Source organism: Varanus komodoensis, unplaced genomic scaffold (genome assembly GCF_004798865.1).
Source record: "Varanus komodoensis strain SLA01 unplaced genomic scaffold, ASM479886v1 scaffold15, whole genome shotgun sequence".
Lineage (NCBI taxonomy): Eukaryota > Metazoa > Chordata > Lepidosauria > Squamata > Varanidae > Varanus > Varanus komodoensis.
In genome coordinates, this window is record NW_025335440.1 from 13,147,338 (window position 1) to 13,169,100 (window position 21,763).

The following is a 21,763-nucleotide window of genomic DNA, read 5'->3' on the forward strand; positions in this document are numbered from 1 at the left end:
AGTGCTACTTGGCTTCGTGCTCCCGGTCCAAAAACAGCCCTAAAATGGCTTGGGAAGGCCCAGGCGCTTGGGGGTGAGCCACATGCGGGCCATGCAGACGGCCCCACCTCTGACCCACCGTGTCTCCAGGCAGGGCCAGCAAGCTGCTGCTATTTGGTGTCGAGAATATTAGGCTAGATAAATGGTCGGTCTGATTCAGCATAAGGCAGCTTCCAAAACGTTTTAAGTACTGTGCAGAGATGAAAAGACGGGACCATCCCTGCCTGCAGGCTCACGTACTATTATCATAGACATAGAAGAAAGCGAGGCCTTGCGGAGCAGTGCCAGGTGGGTTCCTGCTTGCGGTGGTGCTGTTGCTGAGCTGTGGCTGAGGAGCGTGGCTGCAGCTTTTCTGGGTCCCCTGGCTGGTGGCAGAGATTAGCATCAGCGTCCCTTCAGGATGCTTTCAGAAGAGGCTCTCGCCTCATTCACAAAACTTTAAGGAGTCCATGCATCTTCCTCTCATAACTCTCCCCATATTTTTCCACGGCTTTCTACTTTGTGCTTTGTTACTGCTTACTATTTGTTAAGGTGCAAATGAATAACTGCACAGTTCTCTGTCTGGAAGCATCCTAGTTCCACAGACCCAAAACATTTGGAATATATTCCAGCTTTCCTCAGAGTGTATGATCCTTTCCTTTCCCCACATTAATGTTGCAGCAATCCTGTGCGGTAGGTTACTTTGAAAGGTAGCAGCTGGCCCCAGCGTGACCCAGCGAGTTTCAGGGCTGAGTGGAGATTTGAACCTGGGACTCCTCAGCCTCTGCCTAACCACTACACCGTACTAGCACTCTATATTTATTCTGTTTAGTTTATTTTTATAATACATGCAGAAAAATGCCCTATAAAATAGCCAGAATATTATTTAAATTTGAAATAATTTAAAACAACAGCAGATCATGGCACAGTAAATCAACTACAGTAGGGCACTCACCATCATGAATATAATGCAGTGCCAAGAACTGGATACAGTATTCCAGGTAAGCTCTTCGGACTTTTTGAGTGCAGTGCAATTCTGACACGGTGGGAGGAGCAATGGAGATGACTCCCACCTCCTTCCATTTTGCATTTACACTAGACAACAGCAATCATGTTTCAAAGGAAAAGGGAAGGAAACTGGAGGCTGTGATGGACTCAGGACACCTGATAACCTGGCCACTTTGGTCTCCACCTCTCCCCTTTTAGCTGAGGTTGCTTTCCTGACCTCAGAAAACAGCTGGAGTGGTTCTTTGTGCATCAACTTCAAGGGAACAGTTGCCAGAACTCTAGTTCCCAGCAGGCCATGTCTGGGGACCATGGGATTGTTCCCTTGAAGAAAGATTTTTAGCTTTCGGTTTTGGCTAGAATCTACTTTAAATTCTTGAAGATCTTAAAATTCTTATACACAATCTACATAGCCAAGCAATAAATAGATTTAAGCTGATAATAGAAGCTATTGTAGAACAGAAGAAGAGCAGATTTTTTAAAAGGAGAGATCAATTTAAGTCTTCCTGAGGTCAGTTCTTCTAAATATCCAGCTGAAAGTGTTGTGATCATTACACCTGTGTCAGCAGAAATGTCTGTATCTTTTCTGTGACAGTCAACTGTGATGTTGGATCTGACTCATAGCATAATAGGCTGGTGTACCCCCTTTGCTCATATACAACAGGACAACATGGATTTATGCCAGCGTGTTTTGCATACACCCAAAGATTGGATTGTTGTGCCAGTTATTCTTCTAGTAATTGTGTTTGTTGTTTTTAGGATTACAAGAGTGCCAGTGTATGGTACCAATAGTGCAGATCAGCAGAGCATCATTCTGTCTCGAAGATAAGAAAATAATCACGCCTTCCAGGTCCATAATGCAAAAGAAGTGTTACAAGGTACACTGATCGTATGGTTGTAAAGCGTGCTAAAAGTTGTAGCCTTTAAAATGAGGTATTGTAATTGGCTGAATTAAAGTATATAGCATATTATCTACTGACATTCTCTCCCTTTTTTTAATGTGCAGTTGCTTTGGAAGGCAAGAGTAGCCCTAGGTTTTGTTTTTAATTACATTGAAACAAAATATGTTTAGGCATGTCAAACTTTTATAGTTCATAATGAGTTTATTGCACATAATAATTATGGGTTCAGTAATTAAAAGTTTAAAAATTGCTGCTATTTTATTTAATATAAATGATAAATCAAAGATGTCTTTTGCCTTTATTTGAGTTAAAGTTAGGATGTGTCAAACATCAATCTTAAGTTTCATATTATGGTAATTGTATATTAGTAAGACTTCAAGCATGGGAGTTGTATGGAATAAAGCCTCTGTCAAGGTTTTAAAAAAGCTTCATTGGCTAAGGGCTGAATTTCTTTTGTTGTTTAATATGCTGAACATAATGTGCACTACAGAAGTAATTTATAATAATTATTATGAAACTTTTTAGGGGAGTTCCTGCAAACAAGAATCTGTAGCACTTACTGCAGTGGCATTACAAGATCACATTTTACATAACCTTCAGCTGCAGAATCTTTCATTAGTAGATCCTTTTAAGTCAAAGACACAGAGTAAAAAGAACGTATTCAGACCTGCGAACAAAGAGACGGTCAGGGCAGTAGTAGATACTGGACTAAGGAAAAAAAGCAGCCACCAACCGAAAAATGAAGATCCAGAAAAGGAATATGTTCTTGATCCTTGTCCTCAGCCTCTCACTTTAGGTAAATCGTCACGTTGTAGTGTGGATGCTTTTGCTTCTTAACAATACTGATTAGATTATACTAAGCACGTTCTCTTTTCCATATTCCGATGTAACATAAAAACATAAAGAGTCCTGCTAGTTCTTGCATGCAGATACATGCAGTTTTTATTTTATCTCTTTCCAGCAGTGGCCAGCTGGATGTTCCTTGGAAGCTTACAAACAAAGAGTGAAGAAACAGAAATATCTGTTTGCCTAAGCATCTGTTACTCAGAGAAACACTGCCTCTGAACATGCAGGCCCTAAACTTGGTACAGAGAAGAAAAGTTTAAAGATTGGTGCCAAATTATTTAAAGAGTTAAGGTCAAAATGTCCCCTTCCAGATGGAGAGACACTTACTGTGTGAACTAAGGTGGCTGCAATTGTCAAAAGAAAATGAGCTGATTGCAATGGTTAGAAAAAGATGCCAGTAGGCTTATAGAAATTCCTGCTGACAAAGTTTTGAACACATCATGTTTGTTCACACATCATGCTCACTTACAAGAAAAAAGGTCCCAAGGATACTAGGACTGTATACATAAATCCTTGTGTGAATTGTTTCTTTAAAATATCCTAATCTATTATGTTAAAGGACAGTGCCCTAAACAATCGCTTCCCCCCATCCTTCATATATGTAAATTGATTTCCGCTGTGTTGAGGGATAGCAAAAAACCATTATGCTAGAAAAAATGTTTTGCCATTTAGGAACAAAGTTCTGTATAGTAGTGACTGACAATACAGTGCAATGAAGCTGCATTAGCACCATCTAGAGTTGTAGGCTGATTATAAACACTTGGGTGGCTATTGCTTTTATAAAAGCGAGCTACTTGCCTAGGCATAATTCTTTATGTGAACCTTTGCCTAACCTTGCTCGAATCTATACAAGTTCTGTTTTCTTTATGTTTTGGGGGCAAACCCAGTAATAAAGCCCATAGTTAAACACCTACTTCAAATCAAGAAGAGACAGACATGCCTCATAATACAGTGCATGGATGCCAAAGCTTAGAATCTTGTCTCAGGAAATAGGAGCTGCAGAGGGAAAACATAATACTGCCCTGCAATAACATCTGACTGACAACCAGGAATACCTACCCAGCTGCCACCTCTACACTTTTCTGGCTCTCATGCTACATGTTTTTACATCACTCTTATTAACCCAATAACAGAAACACATTTAATTTGCTAACTTTTTGTCTCCTCCCCCTTTCTTTACAACTTTCCAGCCATTTTTATGCTTGTAGAATTGAGCTTTTAAACATCACAATAATGAAATGGAAAATGACACATTTAAAAGCAAACAGTTAAGAACTGGTCTTGGTTGGAAGTTCATTTGTCTGCTACAATAGATAGAGGAAAACCAATATAAATTTGGAGAGCCATTTTAATGTCGCAGTGTAGCCATTTTGAAAATGGGCAAGATGTTTGTTTATTATATTTATAGCCTGACTTTTTTTTTCAAGAAACTTAGGATGGCTTACATAATTCTGCATAATTCTGCTCCTCCTCCTCAATCTTTAGTCTCAAAACAACCCTGTAAAGTAGGTTGGGCTGAGAGTCTGACTGACCCAAAGTTACCCAGTTGGCTCCATGGCAGAGTGGCAACTGGAACCCACTCTTGAATCCTAGTCCTGTACTTTTCACCACTACACCACACTGTCTCCAAAATATTTGCAATCTTGTGTTAACATTAAAATGTTACCGCGAAATTTATAATATTCTGTTGCAAAATTCAAGCCCCTTTGCTGTTTCCTAAGAAGCAAAAACTAAGTAAGCCGCCCCGACGCTTTCTGTGATGGGGGCAGCATAAAAATGCTTTAAATAAAAATAAAAATAAAATAAGTGTAGAATATCAGGGTAAGCAACTAGATGCTCATTAAGGTTTGGAAGTATGCAGTCTTAATGTTCTTTCAGTAAAGGACTTACCATAGACCAACAACTTACAGTGGGTAATATTTATTGAAGATTTGCTCACACTTGGTTTCCTTCAGTATATTAGCCCATACACCTTCAGTTCACTACTGGTTTGATTTTGTTGCAGTCTTCTAATAATACCCCAAGTGCATTAAAAAATAGAAGTATCATAAATGCAATCTTACATATGCCTACTCAGAGGTAAACCCCAATTAGTTCAGTTGTAATTTCAGCAGTAGGTAAAGCAATATAGGATTGTAGCCTTGTGTTTCAAAAGATAAGATCTTAGATCTGGTTGTTTATTAAAAGCTCTTATGTCCTAACTTTCCACTGCATACCAAATGCCCCAGGCATTATTCATCCATAAGTTTTCATCCAGGTGTGATAGGATGTATCACTATTGATCGGACTTGTCTGGTCTTGTCTGGAGCAGTAATGAAATGTACAGTCCTGTGCAGCCTTTTACACAGAAGTGGCTCCATTATTTATTCTTTTAAGGGCATGTTTTCTTAGTAAGGTTGGTTGTGTATTGGTTATAGTTGAAGATACTTGAGGTAGGATTTACATGAAGAACTTCTTGAGTGGGGAGAGATCCCGATTAGTTGCCAACAAAAATTCTTGATACAATCTAGAGCAGGGGTCTCAAACTCGCGGCCTGTAGGCCAATTGCCGGGACGGACAGGGCACAAGGGAGGGGCCCTGCAGCCTTCAAAGTGCCGGCGGCACCCTGGCCGGCCACGGGATGAGCGGCCCACCACCACCGCGGGGGTGGAATACTTGATGCGGCCCAGCCTCACCCAGACTCTACTGCCAGTAGCCCCCAGGTAAGTTGAATTTGAGACCCCTGGTCTAGATATTCCATGAATGTCAGAGAATTAACAAGTCCTTCAAAGCACACGTTGTTGAACAGAATAGATAACCCGAAGCAAGCCACACCGAGTACAAGACGACTTATCCCAAGGTAATTGTGCAACTGAGTGCAGCCAAATTACTAGCTGGAGAATTATTTTTTCACTCTGCCAGAATGATACCTTTTGTTTGGACAAACTCGCCCTGCATTTCTGAGAAATGTACAATTAATTGACCAACCTCATCAATTTAATATTTTTCAGTGCTTTTTTTTATAAGATAAAATATGTGGGGTAGTTTCTTTGGGACAGGAGGTAGATGCAAGTATCATTTGAAATTTATGGAGTAAAATGTTAAGTTGTTTAATTTTTTATTATTTAGCTCACTGCAACCCAGATCCATGGCCATTCTCCCAACAACTGACTTCAAGGAAGAGTTGTCAGAGCTTCTGCTTGACTGAGAAAAAAGTGCAACTTACTGTTAGAATTCTTCAGATGGCGTGTCTGCCTGTTTGAATGAGTGAGGTCTAAGAGTAAATAAAATAGTTTCAGTCCTATGCACACTTGCCTGGGAGTAAATCCCATTTCATACAATGGAACTTGCTTCCCCAGTGGTGGTGACCTGCAACATCTGTGCAATGTTTGTTTTCCTGTCTGAGGTCAGCATGGCTTACACATGCAACAAATGCAAGCTAGTCGCCTGTTAGAAGAAAAGGTGAGAGCCCTAGAGACAATGAGTGCCCTCCCTCAAGGTAATAAAAGAAGATGAATAGTTTTTAGAGCACTAGAACTGCATCAGTTAAGAAGAGTAGAGAAGCTAGAAGTGCAACAGCAAGCTGAGGCAGAAGAAGAGAACCCTGAGGGACGGGAAAGTGAGGAAACTCCCTGGAAAAGGGTGATGGGCAGAACTAGAAGGCACTGCAGCAGTGGAAGTAGAACTTCTGAAGGTCCAGTTCCTCGAGGATGAGTGGAAGAACTGCAAGGCATCCCATGCAACGCTGAACAAGAGGACAACCAACTGGCAGTGATATGAAGAGAGGAGTCCCTGTTGCATGGGATGGAAACGCGTGTCAGGGTGACTTGTGGGCTTGTCAGGTATGCTGCCTTCTTGGAGGACTGATTAGTGATATAGCAGAAAGATCGCCAAGGCTCATACACCCACGAGCATGTATCCCGTTTTTCTTACACATGTGTGAACAGAGCTTTGAAGAAATCATGGCAGACTTCGAAGCTTTGAGGAGGAAAGTCAAAAATTTGGGGGCTCAATTTCTCCTCAATCTTTCCATTTCTTGGAATTACAGGGAAAGAAAAATACTCCAAATGAATGCCTGGCTCCAAAGATGGTGCTGATGTGAAATATTAAATACGTGTCAGTTTCATTTCCATTCTTTTTGTTTCGTCTGTAGCTCAGAGACTTGGATTGGTGGAACCTCCAGCTCAGCCACTAACCATGACAGAATGGGAACTCGTGAAGCAGCGCTCCGTCAGACAGGGAGATTCTGTTCAGCCTTGTGCCATATGCAGAGAAGAATTTGCACTTCAGCCACAGGTATCCTGGTTTCTATCCAACCTTCTAGGTTTTATGGTAGATATCAGACAAGGTAAGGAGGATGGCAAATAAAAGTGGCACCTTCTCAGTGCTCGCACCCCATCTATGCAATGAGCTCCCAAGAGTAGTTTGCCTGGTCCCATCATTACAAATTTCTCTGTGCCAGGCAAAAATGAGCCTGCTCTTCAGACATTTGAATAATTTTATATTCTTAATTTTAAGGTAGCTTTATATTGTTTTTAGTTTTAATATACTATTTTAATCTGTTTTCCCTGATCGCTCAGCTACATAATGTATATTTTATTGTATACTGTTACTGTTTGTTATTATATGTTTATATGTTTTTATTTTTTACTTTTTCTTTGTAATCCTCTTAGAGAGTCCTTGGGACTAATTAACTGCAGAAAATACATTGAATAAACAAATAACTATCCCATACATATATATCCCATAAACGGTTTAGGTCCAGAATACCCCTTAAGATCAGCAGGGGAGGCCTTGCTCCGGGAACCCTCTTTGAAGGAAGTATGAAGGGTGTCTACCCGGAGGAGGGCTTTCTTCGCAGTGGCGCCCAGACTATGGAATGTGCTCCCCAGAGAGGTCCACCTGGCGCCAAATTTGTACTTCTGGCGCCAGGTAAAGACCTTTTTATTTAACCATCATTTAAATAATCAAGGGTTTTAGATGTGTTAAGCTTCCCCCCTTCCCACAGTCACATTTTCTATTCTTTTCCTCCCTTTTCTTTTTTCTTAGTTTATGATGTTCTGTTTTATATTGTTTTAATAATTGTGGTGTTATTATTGTATTATTGTAATTTTATATTGCATAAACCGTCCTGAGCGCTTGTTGGAAGGATGGGATATAAATGCTTGTAATACATACATTCATACATACATACACTGCAGTATTGACTGCAATCAGTCAAAGCATGAACAAGCAAGGCTGGGAAAGTCTAACCATGTGATATGTTGATTTGCTTCTTTGTCCTGGCACACATGGCCATTCTTCTTGTATCCACACATGCTTGATATTGTATATGTTTAATGTGCACACTGAAACTGTTGAAACTTTTCCTTGGTTTGGGAAAGAATGTGCAGTCACCTGAGCAAGAACGACAACTTTCACAAAGAACTGGTAACATCTTTTGTGATTTCTTATATCACATTTCTTGTTTAGCTATTAGAAGCAGCTCAAGTTCAGTCCTAATCAAAAGACACAGCATTCCAGGTCCCTTTGAATGGCTTATGTATCCACTTTTGTGTAAACAGCCAAGCGGGTGGGGAAAGCATATGGAAGAAATGGGCCTCAAACACAGAAAAACTTTGGCAGTGGATTATTAACATTCAGGGCAGGTGCTCACACTCTGATGCCATCAAGCCCTAACTGATACGTTGGTTAGTTTGCTTTGCTCATCCCTTTACTTCCCCATGTAGGGATGGTGACAAAAGAAGCAGAGTACTCCCAGATTATTATCATTTATTTAATTTCTGTACTGCCCAATAGCTGAAGTGCTTTAGAGGCTGAAAGGGCTGTGAGTACCTGGTCTCAGGTAGGGTAGGAAGGCATGCACGTGGGCATACTTCCAGGGTCTCCTTGGCTCTTCTGTCCAGATTCAGTGAGCTCCTGAGAGGACCAGCCTTGCTTTCCCCTTGCATGCTGCAAGCAGGCAGGTATAGGACAGGTGAAGCACACTCAGCGAGAATCTCATACCTCGGATCAGAAATACAAGAGGGTTCCTCTCCATGAAGCCCTCCTCACCACAGTAACAGTCACTTGCAGACTAGAGGACAGGGCTTGGGATGAGACCCGCGGACTGTATGATATGTCAATGAAAGCAGTGTTGGAATGGTCCATAGGATCCGGCTGTCGCGGTAATAAGAGAATAACGCATTTGGACCCAGACACTGAGCTAAAAAAAAAGAAAGACAAAGGCCAGCAAGTAGATTTTTTTTCTTTTGCATGTATTTCACTTAGAAGAAAATTAACCCAAAATATTTCTAGTTTTTTCAGCCGTTAGCTTTTTAACCCATTCATTTCAACTTAGCTCAAGAGGACTCAATTCCCCCCCCCCCCCAATTTCATTACTTCTGTATTACTTATTTTCACAAAAGATTGCTTTGTCACTTTCATTTTGCTGTAAAAGGAAGGTCTCAGTGGAGAGCACGATTATTTTTAGAAACACGAAGTGTACAATGTTATAATGGCTTGCAAGAAGAGGGGATGTTAATACAGGTCAAGGAAGTATATCTTAAAAGCTTTACTTTGAAATAAGTGACGATGTTGAATTGTTGTTTCCTTTAATTACTGCACGTATAATGCATGCCATGTTCTTATATTCTGCAGTCCTAAGCATCTGTGACATCAGACTTTTTTAGTGGCCCAGCAAAAGCACCTAAGTGTTTGTTAGTGTAACAAGATCTAGACTGGGTTTAGACAACATGATAACCTCCTCGTGAGGGATAAGTAAGAGTTATCACTGAACTGTGGGTTGTTGAAGTGTGTTATATGGTGTTGTCTGAACCACAAATAACCCATGAAAAGAACTCATGTTTCATTGTCAGGTTGCAAACTGAATTGTTTGCCATCCTTTGTTATCACAGCTGGGTTCAGACAAAATGATAACCTACATTTCAAAAGCAACCCACAATTCATAGCCCACTAGATTGATCAACTGGCCCTGAGTTTTCTTTTCTTAGCCTAGAGCCAAACGATTGTCCTTTGTTTTTGCTTGATCGATTTGTATCTCATAAGCATTTTCCATATGAACTCCAAGCTGCTTACATCTTTCTCCTCCACCGGCCCTCAATCTCCTCCCCACAGCAACAAGCCTGTGAGACGGGTTGGGCTGAGAGTCTGTGACTGGCCCAAAACCACCCAGTTGGCTCCATGGCTGAGCAAGGACCAGTCCACGCTCTTCCCTGCTACACCACACTGGCTCTCATTGTTTTGTCTAAGTGGCGATGTTCACACAACACATTCAGGGCAGGAGGGACATGGAAGTAGTCTTCCTTGGCCTCTCCTCAGGCCCTGCAGATCAGTGCGATGGCCAGTTGCAGCTGTCTGATGCCATGCTTTGGAAAGAGGGAAGTAGGCCAGAAGACCAGCACAATCCCTCATAAGCAGGCAGAGCCAGGATCCTGCCCTGCCCAGAACGCCTCCCTTGCCCTTTCTTTGAAGTTGATCCTTGTGCTCAGAGAAGCAGCCGATGGGGCTCTGCACATGCTCACTGCGAGGGGGAGGGCAGCCTGAGCGCAGACCCCTGCTCTGGAAGTGGCGTGCTCTTCTGGGCTGGGAATCCAAAGCATCCCGTGGCCCTCTAAGTGCCCGTCCAGAGGCCACAGAGTCTCTCTGGTTTTGCACTGAAGACTAGATTTATCTGCCTTGGAAATTTCCCTTAATTATATTAAGAGCAACATGCATCTTCCCCATGAGTTTATGTTTCAGGAGGTGTCCTTATTCTCTCTGAACAGGTTTTGCTTTCGTGCTCTCACGTGTTCCACAGAGTAAGTAGACCCCACCTTTATCTCCTAAAATTGAAATGTGCATCAGATCGGGCTTTTGCAAAAATATTTATTTGGAATTGAAAAATAGCATTTATATGAATGTAAAGTATTGACGTGTTTTGCTTGTACTCCTCATAATTCGAAAAATTAGTGCAGGATACTGTTTGAGACATTGTCCCTTGCTTTGAAATGCCCCCATTTGCATGCACGAGGACAAATGCCTCATGCTAAGGCTCTCTGTGCCTCAGTTGTGTCAGTGGAGATTGACCACCCATGACCTAGCACAGAAGGCACCCCTGCCTCACCATAAAAGTTTGCAAGATGTAATAATATGTAGCTGCTTGTTTACCATGGTTTCCTCAGAGTTGTTTCATTAAAATAGTCTATTAATGTAAATGGATAAAACTGTACTGTACTACATGTAAAACTATAATGCAGTGCAAGGTAAATCTGGAATTTATCTGAGCCGTACGTCTCCCCATTCTACTAAGACGTGCATAAAGCTTCTGGGGTCATGGAAAGATTTGATTCAGGAATGCCTTCCCTGCCCAGTCCCCACCTCCATCAGATGGGAGTAATATTTTCCCTTAATTTTATCAGAACGTGCATTCCCTCATCCCTGCGGCTGGGTTCTGTGCAACCATTGCATGTCCTGCACCCACGAATAAACCATGCAGGGGTGTGTGTGAGGTGACTAATTTCAAGTTAATGCTGAATGTTATTTTTCCAGGCATGCTTGAAAGCTTTTGAAAGATTTGCAGGTAAAAAGACCTGTCCAATGTGTAGAAAGATACAATATCAGACCCGAGTAATTCATGATGGAGCACGCCTATTTAAAATAAAGTGTGCTACAAGGTAAGGATGACTTGGGAAAGACAAAGCAGTTTTCACTGAGAAATATTTGTGGAACAGTCTGCATGCAGCGTGCAGTGCAGTGACGGATGCGTTGTTAATACTGCGAAGTTCAGGAATGCTACTTCAAATTACTCAAGTATTTTCAACCATCCCATCTCACAGTTTTGTATTTAATGCAGAACTTTCACTCAGTTTTCAGATTTGAACTGGAGATTGAGTTTATTTTAGTTTAATTGGATTTTGCCCAGAAAATCGGTTGGCCTGTGAGGCAGAGTTGTTGGTTTTTGTTTCTTTGGGAACATTCCAGTTCACACGCTCTGTGCCTCCACATGGGGTTTTGCCTGGTCAGTGTCCTGCAAGTGCTGCTGTCAAAGGGCAGTTGGTAATATCCATGGACCTTGATGAAGCACAGCTGCTTAGGGTTCATTTGTGCACCCTTGATAGCTGGCAGTTGAAAAGCAAAGCAGCTTTTCAAAAGCCCAAGAATAAAATGCTCAAATTAGCCAAATAGATATTTTTAAAGAACCTAGAAGACACACTGGCCATATACATTTCTGTTTGTCAAAATAGAAGCATTCAAGTTAGCATGGATACAAGTATCTTTATATGCAAAATGGTCACAACAAACCTGGAGGTTTAAAATCTTAAATTTGAGCTGCTTGCATCCTTGAGCCTACACCAAGCAGCCCCTCGGCCACCTGAAGGGGCTCTGCTGGATGGCTGCCAGTATATGCAGTGATGGCAGAGAGGCATCAGAGCCTTCCTACCATTAAATGGAACTTTTCCTTCCCCCTCCTCAGCATTAGTGGCTTGATCCATGCAATACACACCTAGCCAGATTTGAAAAAGAAGACACTTCCTGCCTGCATCCACCTCTCTTGACTATCCATCCTGCAGCAGCCAGGGGAAACAGCCTTGCTTCCAACTGTAGTTTTGAGCAGAGGGTTGGCATAAATAACCTGTTGGCATGATTTTAAATATCTGAAAAGGAAAAATTATCTTTTTGTTGTATTTTTTTCCAGAATTCAAGCTTTCTGGAGGGGATACTTTGTTAGAAAATGGTATAAAAACGTCAGAAATACAATGCCTCCAAAAGATGCCAAGTTAAGGAAAAAATTCTTTGAGGAAAAGGTATGTGAGGCATTTGTAAATGCTTAATGATGATCTCCACGCCCAGTGCAATATGGCACCAAAGCAAAATATTGACCAAATTACTCAGAATAAGGGATATTTCTTACAACAGTGGCATAAAAACTGCTATGATGTATATCATACCTACGTCAGTGATAATTTTATCACCCTTTGTAGCAATCTACTGCAGGAAAATAATTTGTGGATATTATGACATAGAGTAGCTGAAAACTGCTTAGTCAGGGCAACAGTTTTATGTATTCAGGCTGCCAATTGCACAAAAGGAATTGAGCACATGGTTTAAAATACTCTTTATTTAGTTCTGTGAGAATGTTATATTTATAGTTCCATATTTAATTGTTGATTAAACAGTTAATTAAACACTAATGAAACATGGGCTGTCTGAGTTGAGCAAAGCCAAATCCTGTAAGTCAGCTATTTCAGTGCTCTGGTAATATGATTCAGTACACCCAAAAAGGGCACCTTATCTATATCTAGGATGAGCCAACTATGTTCATTCCAGAACATTAAAAGGAGATATAGGAAGGGCTCATTTGTATGAGCAAAGAGCCTGTGGCTTATTTACAAGCACAATCCTTGTTTGAACCTGCGTCGGAGTGTGCGCCAAGACACAGGCAGGCAGCCGCTCTGAATAGTCTTGGTACAGCTTGTCCACCCAAGCCCAGGCAGGAACTGAGGAGTGAGGATGAATGAGTCTTCACAGAACCCAAGGGCTGTCCTCGGGTTATGCGATGGCTGTTTAACCCGGACACAATCCCTACAGCCAGGTTTTTATGACACAGCAAACTGGAAGACTTAGTAACTGCCTCGTACACACTGTGGCTCCCATGGCATTGACAATCCGCAGTGGACCGAGTTGATCATATGAACCAGGCCAGCATATGGTTCATTGTTGCATAACGTCACACAGAAAAGGGTCACAGCATGAAGAATCTCCACCTCTGGCTTAGGGGTTATCTCATGCTTCAACAGTGACATTACTGAATAGGTAACACTACAAAATACTCTGTTGCCTAGTTGAAAAAGTTGTTTTCGATGCTTTTGCTCTGTCACAGTAAATACCAACTCTCACCATGTGAGGGCATATTCAAGCAATACATTTCTCATACAGAACTGATATGGTGACATTAAGGTTACTTTATCTTGCCCCAAATAAAGCATATAAATCAGACCTTAGTCATTATCATGAAAGGAATTCTGTAGAACTTGAAATGATGCAATGGGTGGTTTAAAGGTGAGGACTTGGTATTTGACCATGACCTAGGGTGTGTCCACAGCTACAGCTCAAGGAAGTTTTGTACATGGCGCAATGGGTGTGATGGGTGTTCCAGCCTTGAAGACTACTCCAATGTAAAGTTGTCCTTTTCCCCTTCCCAGTGTTCTTTTAGTTAAAAACAAATGAACAGACCAGTCACCCAGTTCTGTTTTTAGCTGTCAAGACCGTGACCTTAACTAGTATATGGGTATATAACATAAGAGGGTCACTTTGTTACACAAAATGTGGGGAAATGTTTGGATGTTGATGGTGTTTTCATGTTTATCCATTCTCTTAGTCTTGTTTCTTGTATTCCAGAATGGTCTTTCTGTGTATCACTACGGGGCCATGTTAACCATCCTCCCTTTACCCCTCTGAGTAGCCCTGTCTAACCTCTTAAAGATTTCAGGGGGTTTCCACTTTAGATAGTCTCTTTGTCACCCTCAGCTTTAGCTCTGTAGGAGGGAAAGGGCCACAAACAGTACATGGCATTTTCTCAAGGCTTGCACATAGCCAGGGAAAAAGGGACAGCTGCTCTGCTGTAGTAAATGATCTGATTAAAGGACCAGAGCAGGCCTGGCCACATGAAGGAAGGACTGGTGCATTCCTTCAATATGGTCTGCTGATGTTACATGTTTTCTTCTTTGTTTGCCCAAGTATTTTAAACTGGCTCATTAATGTAGTTGATGTGAGCTGTCTATGCATTTCATACAGTTTACGGCTGTAGTTGATTTTGTTTTATCATTTTTATTGTATACCAAGATTTTTAATTACATTCTGTATGCCATTCTAGTATCATAAGATGAAGGTCAGTATACAAATATTTAATATACATGTTTATTAGAACCTTGTTTAATATTTGTGCACTTAACTAGATCAGGCATTTAATATTTGTACATTTAACTTCTGAAAAGTAGAATGGAAAGAACTACCTGGGCTAGAGCTGCATCAGTCTAAGTTAGGAGTGTACTTACCACCTCGTGTTGAGCAGCACTGCCCAATTTTTGCCACCTAATCCAGCCTCCAAATCTGGGGGGGGGGGGTGCAGATGTTGGTAGCCATACAGCACTATGGCACCTAGTCAATAGCGCCGTGTGAGTGTGTCTTTGTCCCAGTGTCATGTATGGATCCCCTTACTTATCTGGAAGCACCCAGTGTTGGATTCAGCACCTCCAGCAAGAAAAACTGCACTGTACAGCTTGCAGAGAGAGCATGGCTCCCCCCGTGAACAGACCATGTTTCTCTTTGCTATCCACAGGCACACAGACTGCTATTAAATCTACTGAAGAAAATGGCAAGGGCAAATTCTGGCTGGTTCTGCTCAGTTCCAGTCTTTGTAACCTCAGTGTCAGATTCATAAGGTGCAGGGCCTGCAATGCTCTGCACATCCACCTGCCAGGAAATTCCGCTGGCCTTAGTTTGCAATACTAGCGCACTGCCTGTTCGACTATGTCTTGCAGTTTACATTTGAAATAATAAAGTAGTAAAGCCTAAGCATCGAGTCGATTAAAAAAAACTATCCTCAAAACAGGATTTGTTTCCAGGTTGTAAAGAAAGTAAGACATGGATCTCTTACCTTCTCAAATGGCAGTAGAGCCAAATAAAAGTACTAGGCTGTTGAAAAGATAGCAGCCCAGTAATGTGCCCACACGTGTGTGTGTGAGGAGAGAAGGGGGAAAGATCACCACTTCCTCTGACAGGAACACACAAAACAGGTTTTGTACTGGGAAAGAAATTCCAGAGTTAGACCTTGTGTTTGAAAGTTTATTGCTAAGAGTGTATTTTATTTGTCTGACGCTGGTACAGTAGCCCTTCTGCTTTAATCAGTTCATGATCTTACTAACTTAGATCAAAAGGACTGCAAAAGGTTACTGCAACCAAGCTATGCTAATTTTTAACACCAGTGTATACAGAAAGTGAAGTGTTGCCTAGAATTCAAGTGAGTAGGTAGTGGATTTCTTTGATCCTTATCTATATGCTATGCTTGTATATGACATCTAATTGAGGCAAAGTATTTTATTGCTGTAATTAAATCTTTTAAAATGCATTACATTATCTTTAACCTAGCTAAAAATACAAGCATTGTTTAAGAAGCTACTAGGTTTATTATTTGTGAAATGGTGCAGCTCCCCACGTGACTGTTTCCCAAAGATTTAAATTTAAATCTTACAAACAGCAGAATGGCCTGGGAGTTTGCATAGCCATTTGACTTCCTTTATCACATAGAGATGGCAAACATTCTGTTGCTAACTTGATGTGGCACCAGGCAGCAGGGGTAGGAGGATATTAAACCAGTAAAAGCTTATCAACTGATTCATTGATACGCCGTAAATTCCAGCCTTTTCATTTTACTTTTAAGTCAACACATTAGTAAGCAATTTGCTGACATAAAGATGGATTGCTTTAAAAGGGCTCCCCTTTGGCAGACAAAGTCCATCTCAATGCTTTTGTGTGCATCTTTATTTAATCATGTTCTTGGGCGTCACCTAAAACCTGTGACTGATGGTGCTCTACTTAAAGATAAAAACATTTAGAATGCCTCCACTTTGTCATATTGTTCAAGTTGAAGGGCAGAGGGGTCAAAAAAGTAGGCACAAAACATGTTACTCAAATTTAGTGCAATTTTCCACTCAGCATGTTTGGTGGAAATAAGATCTCCCATTTTTTAAATTGGAAAAGTGTTATTTTTACATGCTAACTAATTACATTTCTTCTGAAAAAAAACCCCAACTGCCTTGGATCCTAAAATCGCTGTGGAAACGGAGGGGCATGTTGCCACTAACTCACTCCTTCAGCTGCACCCCCTGACACTAAAAAAGATATTTGAGCCATGCAAAAAAACTTACTATTCACTCATGAATATCACTTCACCCAACTGGAGTACTGCCACATTTATAACAGAGCAAGCGGAGAGCCAACCCACACATAATGTTAGTCATGTGTTTAAACAAGCATGTTTAATCTGCCTGCTTTTATGTTAGACAAAAAGCAGGGCCCCAATCTGGACATGGGCTGCATGCCAATATTCTGCTGAAAATTGCCCCTACCTGGCTACTGTTTGACCCTGAGGGTGCCGCTTATTGCAGACATAGCTGTGGTCTGCGAGAGCAAAAGGGTTATTGGCAAATGGCCCTTTGCCTCATCTCTGAAGGTCTCTCTGGTGCATGTGGAGATGAGCCTGCAAAGGAGATCCCAGCAGCCAGATAGAGCGACATGGGAGCTGGTCATCTGTTCCTGCAAGAGTAAAGCCACAAGAAGTATTCACTATTTCTGTCCCTGGTTCTAGCGGGATGTGTTATTTCTCAGTCAAGATGGGCCACCTCCCCGCTTCAGTCCAGTTAAGCAGATCTGCATACGGATGAAGGCCTCCCCTCACATAACACATTGTGAATCAGGATGCACATCCAAATACGTATTCAAGATGCTCTCCACAGCACACAACTTTTAACGTGAATTAATTGCACATTTGAAAGCACTGCGAATGAAAACCATATAATGAATAAAAGAAGGCCCAAGTCTGCATTGGATCAGAATTTAGCATTGGCACCTGTTCCCTGAGGAGGGAGGGGCCATTGTTAAGCAGTAGAGCATCAGTTTTGCATTGATGTCCGCATGCCATCCTTGGTCTCCCTAGAGGAAAGGGCTGAGAAAGGCCACTGGAGACCAAGGAATGTCGCTATCGGTGGAGGAGACAGGACTGGCTTATGTGGAGTACTGGGCAACAGAAACAGGACTCCTGAAACTGTTCTTTAATGTAGCAACTTGTGACTTGCCAGACATTTTGGCTGACAACTCTCCTGCCTCACCATTGCCTGTGCCAGCTGGGACCAATGAGAGTTGGAGGACAAAAGGTCACACTTCGCCCACCAGTACTTCGAAGGATTGGATATGAAGGAAATGGAAGCATGCAATGCACGAGCCAACTGCCCGTTAGTCCCTTGCGGCTCCGTGTTTCTTCTTTCTTATTGCCGCCCAGAATGTCTGCCTGCCATGCACCTGCTTTCCTAATATGGGTAGTGACTTGCATTGCCGAATACTGCAATTCTTGGTACCTTAAATCTGGACTCATACAGCTAATCACCATCACTGTTAAGCTTTTCCTACTGCAGTAACTGAGGTAACTCTGGCATACCATATGCAAAGGCACGTTAAGTAACAAAAATACATGCAGGAAAAATGAATTTTAAAAGTTGTTGTTTATTAAGGAAACTTGCTTCTCCACTGAAATATTGCAATTTCAATTTTGTCTCATTTTAAGTGGTTGATTAAATGCATACCCTGTGCATTAGCAGAAAGACATTAGCACATCTTAGTAACTTCCTCTGCTCTAAACATTTAGATATATTGCATGCTGTTCTGCCTTTTTAAAAAAGGCTTCAACATTTAAGTGTTTCATCTTGAAAGTGCAGGTTCTTAAAAGTGACCTTCCTTGTAACTATGCAGATGTAGCCAAAACCACACTACCCATGCACAAGACAGAGGTGTTAACAGACATGAGGAAACCCAAAGATTTGAAGATGCTCAAAAAATATTTAAGGAAAAATTAAGAAAAGGACCCTAAAGGAGGAGAAATGGAATTGATCGTCAGGAAATTCCTGAGGGTGAAGAACATGAATGATAGAACAAATCATCACATTATATAAGGCACACCCTGCAGAATTTCACACCAAAAAGCTGTTTATAATAAATGTTCCCATGGCCCAACAAGAAAGTTGAAGGGGCAATGCAGCCATATAATGGGAAGAAATGAAAAAAGGTGGAAATAGAATGGAATGGGCTTCCACGAGAGGTTGTTGAGGCTCCATCGGTGCGGGTGTTCAAGGATAGGCTGGATGTCCACATGGTGGGCCTGTCGTGAGCGGAGCTGGCTGGTGCCGGAGGTCAGACTAGATGGCCCGGGAGGCCCCTTCTGACTTGGTCTGTTTCTATGTTTCTATGAATCAAGTTATTGGAGAAAGGAGTCTGATTTAAAGAGCCAGTGCAATGCAGTGGCTAGCACATTGGGCCTGGGACTCTCCAGGTTCTAGTCTCCACCCAGCCATGAGATGCACTGGGTGACTTTGGGCCAGGCACTGACTCAGTCTAACCTACATCACAGAGCTATGATGCAGATAATACGGAGGACTACCATGCAGGGTTGCTTGAGTTCCTTGGAAAAGAAGTGGAATATAAATGTAATAATTGCATTTGAATGGTAGTAAAATTTAATAGACAGAACTGTAATTGTTTAGATAGGTCATTTCCTGGTTCACACAGCAGCTATTCAAAAATGTTCCCAGGGATTGAAGCAACAGCTACCCACAGATAACAGCAGAGGTATCAGATATTTTAACATAGCTGGGATTTGGTGCAAATGTAATGTGTCAACTCTGCACATGCACGCACACGAAAAACAAAGAGGAGAAACCTGGAGTGTCTGGAATCCTGACCTGAAGCATCCTGGCCTATTTATGTTTCCTGTTTAATAGCTCTGTGAAGTTTCTGGTGCTGCAGACATTTTGAAAGTCATGGACACTGAAATGCTGGCAATGACTATGGCCAGAAACAAAATTGTTGCCCCTAGGTTTGGTACAAAGACAACACTTGATTGGTGGACCAGAGTTTTGGCTTTTATTTTCCACTGACAGTTAACTGGGATCAGGGAAGTATTTTCCTTCAAGACACATTAGCAGTACTGAAGATAGGAAGCAGTTAGATTCTTGTTAGGCTGTGTGAGTGACCCAGTATTTGAGCCATTAAGGATGCATCTAAACTTTCTGTAAAGGAAGCAACTCTTGCATTGATGCTGCATGGACCTGTCGTGTTGTTGCCCATTCCAGTTCACTAACCAGTCACATATTTTGTTTCACCTTTCAGTTTACAGATATCTGTCAAAGATTATTAAATTCATATGATACCTGCTTAGATGAATTCTTCTTTGAAATTGATTCTTCTGTAGCTGCGAGTCAAGATGTGTTTCAGCAACTAGACAAGAAATTGGGTCCACTGATGGGTGAAGTAGAGTGGGAAAAGATACAAATGCAGGTTGGTTTTGGAGAAAGAAATCTTGGCTCAACCAAATGTGAATAACCCCCTACAACTGAGGCGTACCAGCCTTCTTTGTGTTAATGACTTAGATTTGTATCTGTCTCTATTAGTTCATAGTAGTCAATAAGGATTCACATTTTGTCCTCGCAATAAAGCCGTGAGGTGGGACGAGCCTACCTCCTGCAAGGGTGAACATGCAGGGTCATTTTCCTGGGCTTTGGGATCGATCCTATGCACATTTAGACAGAAAAAAGCCTACAATTCCCAGCATGGGAGTTGGATTAATGCTTTTGCTAACCCAAGTGCAACAGTTTTTCCATTTGCAGCAGTTACAGGCAATGCTATCACAGAGTCTCCTGATCAGATAGAACGGTCAGCTCTTGCCTTTAGTCCCATAGCCAACTTCAGAGCTCTACACCTCTGGCCAGAATAAAATGTATTTATCTCATCTGCTTCATGAATCCAACTATATGATCCACCAGAAAAAATCCCCACATTTTAAATGTGGATTTGCATCATGTTCTAGAAATTAAACATTTGAAATGAGATTGAGTAGACTAGACAGGGCAGTTTACAAGCTTCTGGACTGCAGAAGTTGCACATATTAGTATAGTTCTTTCAAAGTCCAATTTTGACTCCTCTCTCAGATTCACAATGCACATGTTGCATCTCTTTTACAATGCGCTTCTCTGTGTCAAGAATGAAGGTTCCTCTCCCACTGTTGTCTGGACTTGATGCTATTTTTTGTTTCAGGCATTTCGGCAAGACATAGTTGACTGCCCGATTTGCATCATGCCACTTGTCTACTCGACTGATTCTCAGGATGGACTTTCCCAAGATGGCCGGCAGCCCTGCTCCCATCAGACTGTTTTGCTGTCCTGTTCTCACATGTTTCATACTACCTGTCTTCAAGCATTCGAAGAGTTTTCCTTGGGAGAAAGACCTGTATGTCCTTTATGTCGTTCCTGTTATCAAAAGAAAATTCTTGACTAGCAGTTTACTCCCACACACCAATATACTTGTTTTACAGAATAGTAATACATACCAGAAGGCGTAATGCATTTCAAAGTGTACAGGGTTTTTTCCCTTTTTCTTTTTGCATTTCAGAAGGGTTGCCATGCATGCTAGTTGATTAGCCTCTGTGGAGGCATGCATGTGTAGACCTGGGAAGTACTGGTGACTGGCCTCAGGCAATACCTAATTGGATGTATTGCTGTGACCATGAGACACAGAATATGGGCTGTGGCATCATGTTGCCAGAAAGAAAACAGACAACCATTTTTAGCGCAACTTACTCCTTGCCCCAGGTAATGGCTCTTGGGCAGTTATCTCAAATCTGTCCCTGTCTTTGCAAGGAGTGTGGGAAAAATTATACCAGATCTTAGATAGAATAAGTAAACAATGATTCCTCCCTTCTTTCATCTATTTTATTATTAAATCTAAGACCCAGAGGACAGGATGCAAGTACAGCATGAACAACAGGCGGGCCACGGTCTCCAAGATTTCTGTCCCACCAATGGAGTTTCCATTAGTAAAGAGATTTCCTTTCTTGCCAAGGAGTGAATGTGGGAACTTGCAGAAAAGTCTGAGATCCTCAAGTTCTTAAGCATTCCAAGGGATCATTTCATTCTCTTTTAAGCTCCCAGCAACCCAAACTCTACTGCCTGTCTCAGCAGTTCACCACATTCAAACCATTATGTGATTGTATTAGACTTGCATCTCCATTTCACACACCAGCTGAATACTTGCACAAGTCCCATAGGTGTCACCCAGCCAGTGATTATGGAACTGCAAGAAGTGAAGGATAGAGGCATCAATTTGGGACCCAGAGTGCTATGCAAAAGGTTTGTGAACCTAATGAAATGCCTGAATACAAACAGCCGCTTAAAAATCAACAGATCCAAAACTGCTGCTCTTCAAGTGGC

The 21,763-nt window shown here is 41.7% G+C and overlaps 1 protein-coding gene across 1 annotated transcript; it reads left to right on the forward strand.

Moving 5' to 3' along the window:
• Positions 1–1,865: 1,865 nt before the first annotated feature.
• On the forward strand, positions 1,866–20,835 carry RNF32 (ring finger protein 32). The gene is made up of 8 exons (XM_044425307.1): positions 1,866–1,901; positions 2,451–2,721; positions 6,904–7,046; positions 10,517–10,549; positions 11,280–11,404; positions 12,427–12,535; positions 19,668–19,835; positions 20,592–20,835. Exons 1-8 carry the CDS (start codon positions 1,881–1,883, stop codon positions 20,829–20,831), a joined length of 1,110 nt encoding a protein of 369 aa, XP_044281242.1. The 5' UTR covers positions 1,866–1,880; the 3' UTR covers positions 20,832–20,835.
• Positions 20,836–21,763: the final 928 nt, after the last annotated feature.

Coding starts and splice junctions, on each gene's coding strand:
- RNF32 (XM_044425307.1), top strand. CDS start 1,881: ATGCAAAAGAAGTGTTACAAG. Junction 1,902..2,450: donor TGCAAAAGAAGTGTTACAAG/GTACACTGATCG, acceptor GAAACTTTTTAG/GGGAGTTCCTGCAAACAAGA. Junction 10,550..11,279: donor GCTCTCACGTGTTCCACAGA/GTAAGTAGACCC, acceptor TTATTTTTCCAG/GCATGCTTGAAAGCTTTTGA.